We start from the raw sequence: 7,210 nt of genomic DNA on the forward strand, positions 1-7,210 counted from the left end.
AGACTTGAATGTCCAAAAAAAAAACTTTTCATGTTTGAGTGTTTTGTCTTGTATGTTTACATGCCTACCAGTCATATAATAAATATGAGTGCATGAAATGAAATATAAAAATTTTAAGTGTTAGATATATAAATAATATTAAATAAAATAGTATGTATGTAAATTCCCATTTTTAAATAATTAATTTTATAACAATTAATAATTGACGTAACGCTCTTTCGTAATGGTTCGGAACTCGACATCGAACCAATAATTTGATAACCAACCTCCGACTCATAACTAAAATGACATGTATCCCCCATCACCCCATGTACTGCGCCGCCGCAGGCTGTGACCTCAGCTAAGCTTTCCTCCATAGAACCATCGCCGGAGCTCATCCTTCAAGATGGACTCATCCCCTCTTCTTCCCTTCTCCGCTCCATCCTCCCCTTCCGTCTCCGCGGTCGCCTTGGTCGGTGTCGTCGATCACCGCGGACTTCCCGCCTCCCGATCGTCCTCTGGACAGTGGACCGCCGCACTTTTCATCATCGGTAATAAATATCATCTTCATTTCCCTACCTTCGTCTCCCGGTTCACATCGCCACCGTCTATTCGGCTTCTGTTCTCTGATCCTGTGACCTCGTCGCAGGGGTGGAGATTGCGGAGAGGTTTGCGTATTGTGGGATCTCTTCGAACCTCATTACTTATCTCACTGGGCCGCTCCAGCTGTCGACGGCAGCGGCGGCAGCTGGTGTTAATACTTGGTCGGGAATGGCGATGATGTTGCCGCTTGCTGGCGCGTTAATCGCCGATTCGTATCTTGGGCGTTACAGGACAATTTTGTTAGCTTCTTTGCTCTACATTTTGGTCGGCTTTTTTTCTTCCCGTAAACTTGATGAACAATTAGATATCTGAGTTTCAAGTCCAATTTTATCACCATGGCCTAAGCATGATTTTATGCAATCGATAATTGGACTGTTTAGATTCACATAATTTCATTATCCATCGATACCCTTTGCTAGTTAGTGTGTTGTGGATAGTAGAAGCTTTGATGTTACTAGTTATTATTATTGTCAGCATTTATAATTTTAAAAAGATTGCAATGTTCTTTATTGTCATGAAAAATAGACGAATGTAAAGGAAGTGGTCTGGATATCTTTGCCTGATAATAAAGGGATTAACCAAGTGAAGCCAGAAAATATTTTTAGCTGGGGCATGCAAATATAATGTCTATAGTTGTTTAAATGTTCTATAAATAATGCAATAAACTCTTAAGTATTTCAAAATTTTATACAAAGTAATTAAGTTATGCAATATCTTTGCATAAAATAAAATATCATTCTTTCAATTCTATTGAGTTAATTTGTTGGTTGATGCCTTTAGTGTGAGTCGTGAGAGGAAGGTATAAAGACAAGAAGGGTCTGAGTGAAACATGTAATCATAATTGCATATATAGAGGAGGCAGATCAAGACAAATTGTAAATCAATAAATCTTAGAAATTTTGGGAAGGGGATGATTAGATTAGGGCATGAATTTGCGGGATGGGGCATGTAAGGGATATATAATATAAATAATTTGTTGGAAAATTTTATGAGATTAATTTAGATAATGATTTTTGGTAATTTCTAAAAAAATATATTGAAAGAAGTAGTTAAGGAAAAATGAAAAAAAAAGTTAGGAAAGATAATTCTTTTTATTAAAGCGATAAAAAATGTGAATAAGCAACAATTAAAATTAAATTTTGCTCCTTACATCCCTCCTTAAAAATAGCTATGGGCTTTTAGAACACACCTAAGAAAATGAGGGCAGGTGATTCTAGGAAATGGAGGTTGCTTTTAGGCCTTCATTTCTTTATGCTTTCATAATTTTTTATTTTTATTTTTTTAAAATAATTTGACATTATGAGTGTTGATTTGCTAGATCAATTAAGGAACTACTAAAAATAGTTCAAAAAAAAAAAAAAAAGATGCATGCTAAATCGCTTGGAAGATAAGATAAATGGGCAGAAGTGTCAAGGGAATGATAATATAGATGAGAAATTTAAATAATTGTAGTATATGGAGGCTAAAAATCTATTTTGTTTCTTCTTAGCATTCTTTTTTTCTCTTATACCACTCCTAATTTCACTCAATGTACAAAACTTAGCACAAAGATTATGATGTCCCAATTGGTACCTTGGGGGCATATTTATCTGCACTAAAATAGTTCATTTGGTAGTTTTACATGTGATTATTTTGGTCAATTCATCACTAATCCCTAGTTAATTTTGTTCCTTTCACATCAATCATGTGATAATTTCTACCAAAAAATTTATTAAGTTAGGTCAAATCATATTTTGTTTTTATTATTGATTTTCTTATCTTCTTTGATTTGTTGTACCTAGAGGGATCCACAAATGATGCAGACATTATTGATTCTATGATTAAGATGAACCTACCCTAACAAGCCGCACTGTCAATCTTATATATACTTTCCTTTCTTGAAAGATAAAGAAAAACTATAATATTCTCATCAAATGAGTGGCAATAACATGCACTGAAATGCAATCTATTTGACTTATCTATGTTCTTCTCCAATTGCTTTCAAACCCGGCACAATGTTGGATTTACATATGGTTTGAATGGCAATCCTTTTCAAAACATAAAGTATATTGGAAGCAAAAAATTTATAAATTGTATGTCACTACTATCTAATTTAATTTTTCCAACTACTTCCTCAAAGATCGAAGCTATTTATTGCCAAATTTGCATGTGTAAGTGGATCAAGTTTATGTGCATCTTTGTTATAGGGATAAATGGACCAAGTTCCTCCATTTCAACATAAATATCATTCTTATTCTTTGATTTCTATAAATCTTATGGCAATCTCTTAACCGAGTTGAAAACTCATGCCAAATTCTTCCTTGCTAGAGTCTAGTTATGTTTTGTTCGCTGCATCATATTTAAGTGGCTGTTTGAGGATGTTGAACATATTATTCTTTTTATGAGCAGTTGGTTAGAGACTTTGACATTTGGAGTTTACAGATAAGAACGAGGTATTAAAGATATTGGCTATTGCAATGTTAGGGAATATGTGAATGAGCAACGGTGGATACAATCTCGCTATAAATATGTGTATTGTATGTATTTTTTAAGCCACTCACATCCAATTATATTGGCTTTCTCCTTTTTCACCCCTTCCTTAATGAAGATTACTCTATATTATAGTTTTCTTGCCCACCAATATATTCTTCCTTTGTTATTGTGGCTAACCAGTTAAGGGAGGTCATGGGTGTGGTTATTAAGGAGGGACCATTAGGCAATCAGATAATTGGCACTGTCGAATTCTTCAACACATATACTCTTTTTGTCTTTCCTTATCAATACACCAGATTTGCAACAGCTTTCAATTGGATCAAAGAATCAATAGCCACCTTTAACACATGCCTAAGCTTTGTAGAAAAAGTCCAACTTCACATAGTTGTAGTCATTTTAAAAAAATATTATTTTCCTTTAAAATTTTATATTGATCATAGAGGTTCTGCATGTTTCTTTTTCATCATGTTCTTGATGAGTTTTGTTTCTAATCACTTTGTAATGTCGTTGGATAGTTCAATTGTTGCAAAGGATACCAATGCTTGTTCAGAAAAGAGAGAGAATATATGAGAATGTTCAAAGGTAGTGTAAAAGAGATTAGCCTTATGACTGGCTTGACAATTTGTAATTTCTATCGCACACCCCTGTGGGTGTCATCACAAGAATTAAAGAGTCTCTAAGAGATTAGCTATCCAGATGTCACCTGGTGTTTCACATTCTATTAAATCATCATCATTCTCAATAGCGGTTTAAATCATTTGGTTGGATTATTAATTAATTGTTCAATTTTTCTATAATTTGTTTAGGTTTTCCTGAAATCCATTCAATCCTATTCTAAATGGATATTGTGGGCTCTGAAAATTCGGCCCCGGCCTCCCCGTTGCTTTTCAGGGGAGTTTTAACAGATTAAGTTCCGAGGTAAATTTTGAAAATGTTGATCGGGTTTGTAGATAAGACACTGCCCAGATATTTCGCCCTCATTTTGCGAGGATTTTATGATATGAGTTCTGGTTTCATATACATGCAAGCCCCTTTAATTAATTACCCAATCCCGATAGCGAGAGATAACTTTCGATTAAGGCTAGTTGTCAATCAGATACGTAAAGATACACATTATCTGGCATATAGTAGTAGCATGGGCTTAGGGGTTTGAAAATTTTGATATATAAAATTGAAATTTCATCATCTTGTACCTAAAGCGGATGGTGGGAGAATAGTTGATAGACCCGAACAATATCCTATGGTTCCATCATCTCGGGGCATCGTGGTCCCTGGTTTACTTAGTCAGAGGAGGTAGTCGACCGAACCTGACAGAAGGATCCTTATCGGCAGCCATGAGTTGCTTCGTTGAAGGGTACTTTCTAAACTTGTGATGGATGTTTGTCTAAGGAAACAAATTTGAATCCACCTTAGCTGACAGAGGGTTTATTTCCCTATCGATTATATCTTATTAATTCATATCTCAAGGATTTGATGTTATTGGAGAGCATAGGGGCTCTAGCCATAATCGTAATTTGGCGGTGCCATTTGGTCGTGAACCACCTGGTTCAAAGGGCCCTGGTCATAACCGTTTATCCTACGGTGCCATTTGGTGGCAAAATCACGGATTAGAGGACACATGTCACGTCCTTACTGGCAGGAGATGGTTTGAGAATGAATCCTAGTGACATTTTCGATCGGACATTAGCTCTTTGTGAGCTAAAATGATATTTGAATTTGTCCACCTCGACAAACTGTTACGGAGAGTGGATGGATTTTGTTTTAAACATTTGATATTTAATTTCAATTTTAAATATTTTGGATTTTTGAGATTTTTGAATTTCATGGGCATTTGAGTGAAACTTTGAAATATTAGAATTAATCCCTCCTATTGAGATTTTCTGTCAACACAGCCATCATCGAGGTATATGGGGGCATTTGCATTTGAGGATTGAACCTTGTTGACTCTGTCTAGCTGTCAACAAAGGATCAAGTTCATAAGCTTTATGTTTTTGTTGATGAATTTCATTTATCATAGACCTTGAAAGCCTTATATGAATGTATAAAATAGATTTTCCAGTCGAAACTTTGACCGCATATCTGTTTGATAATTCGAGCCGTGTCGACTCCTATCTATCTCTATAGAAGGATCAGGCTCGAATTGTGATTCATTTATTGACCCGCGCAACATCCGTAGATGTCACGTGTGTACCATAACATTGTTGTTGGGGCCCATGCGGGTATTTGATTGCATATGCATTTCTTTGTGTTTATGTGTATACATTTGTGGTGCATGCGCGGGGGCATTTTCAGGAATATTTGACAATGTGCAGTTGTGTGGGAAACCCTCGTTTGAATGCAGCATTCTATTTGGAAGTTTGTACACGCCTTCTGTCCACTTGTATATATATTGTGGATCCTATGGCTTGGCTTCATACGATATTTATTTGTTTGTTTCATACAAGTAGACTGTTGTGCACTACATATTGCATTCTTGATTTCCTTATGTATGTTGATTGGTGAACATCCATATCTACTTGCATGTTTTCTAGTGCTCGTAGGAACTATTGCATGTATTTGTAAGACAATTGACATCGGTCATAGGGACTTCCATATTCTATTGCATGACTTGTGTGAATTTCTAACATGAACTGCGGTCATTCATATGCACTTTATTTAGGAGGCTTCGTACATCTGTTTGCAGTCAAATTATACGTCCCCTCGTATTTTATTGCTTGCAAGGTTGAATATGGTTGTCTGTGTTCTGATGTTGTTTGCAGTAGTGTTGTAAAACAGTTGCTTCATCTGCTAAATGTTCTTCATACCTTGCTCATGAACATGCTGTATCATTCATCACATGACACTTGTGTATGTTTGTAGGTAAATATATATTTTCACACGCAATTAAGTGGCATCGATAGCAAAGCAGAATTATCCTCTTTGCCACCATCCTACTTTGCTTGTAGACATGTTATATCTTCTGCATGCCATCCGTCATTTCTTTAATGTGCCAATTAATGTGTTGATGTTGAATGCTCTGTGTTACTGCATTCGACACTGGACCCTTTCTACATATTAATTAACAAATTGCTACATGTTGTCCTCCCTTGCTTGCAATGGATCATCACCCGTAGTAATATCATTATACATATGGAGAATCATCTGTCGTCGCTAGCGAGCATCTACCCTTGCCACCTGATGCGGACATCGGCACGAAGATCTGGCGCATCTATCACAGGAGGCGTCGTAAATCGACGGCTCTAATTTAAGTTGTCATTTATGAATTATTTTCTGCATTTTAGTTTCTATTTTATGTTATTTTCTATTTTACCCCTAGGTTAATTTATTTGAGTGTTGTGGCCCAAGGAGTATTTTTGTAATTTTCTATTTTCTCATGTTATGGCCTATAAATAAGGGCCTTAAGCTATTGTAATGGATGGTTAACTTGATATGAAAATTTTGTGTGTTCCACATTTGTTCTTCTTGTGAGAGAGCGTTAGTGGGATTCCTATGGGAAGGAATCAAAGTTGTTACCAGCCGCAGGATGGGTCCGGGCTCGTGAATTGAAGTCCCTTGGAGAAGGGCAAACGAATCATCCGTCAGTCTTCGAAAGAGTCCAAGGCTCACGGTTTCTATCATTTTTATTTTCTATCGTTAGTTTCTATCTTTTGTTTTTATTCCTTCATATTGTTCTAGTCGTTTATCTTCTTCCTCTACCTCCGTACTGCATCACCACCATATTGACGTAGATATGTTCGTTGTATGCATCGCAAGCTTTCTGTCATTGTTTGTAGGCAAGTTGTGTTAAATATCGATCTTCTAGTGCTACTAGTGGGCATTCACATTTGATGTAGTCACTTTGCATTTTGCTTATGGACAATATATTGGATGTATAACGGGTCTCCTATAATAGCTCGTAGGGGTTTACCTTTGATGACGGTCTTCTATATTTGTCCGTGAATGACACTTTGTGTATGTGACAAGTCTCCTACGATAATTCATAGGAGTTTGCATTCGCCACCAACCTCTTCATGCACACTGGTTGGAAGGTTGCTTTATTCACTTGCAACACTAATTTGATGTTTGAGTAAACAAGGGGTGACAGAGAGCCAGTGCATGCTCTTTTATCAATGCTCTTGCATGAGATTACACACACACACACACACACATATATATA

General features: G+C 36.3%; 1 protein-coding gene across 1 annotated transcript in view; it reads left to right on the forward strand.

Moving 5' to 3' along the window:
• The first annotated feature begins 312 nt into the window (after positions 1–312).
• Positions 313–7,210, forward strand: part of LOC110104159 (protein NRT1/ PTR FAMILY 5.10) — a 9,954-nt gene continuing 3,056 nt past the window's right edge. The window contains exons 1-2 of the mRNA XM_020833145.2: positions 313–530; positions 629–846. Coding sequence (XP_020688804.1) covers positions 386–530; positions 629–846 — 363 coding nt within the window. The 5' untranslated portion in view covers positions 313–385. The remainder of the gene's footprint in view (positions 531–628; positions 847–7,210) is intronic.

The sequence above is a fragment of the Dendrobium catenatum genome, unplaced genomic scaffold, assembly GCF_001605985.2.
Source record: "Dendrobium catenatum unplaced genomic scaffold, ASM160598v2 fragScaff_scaffold_915, whole genome shotgun sequence".
Lineage (NCBI taxonomy): Eukaryota > Viridiplantae > Streptophyta > Magnoliopsida > Asparagales > Orchidaceae > Dendrobium > Dendrobium catenatum.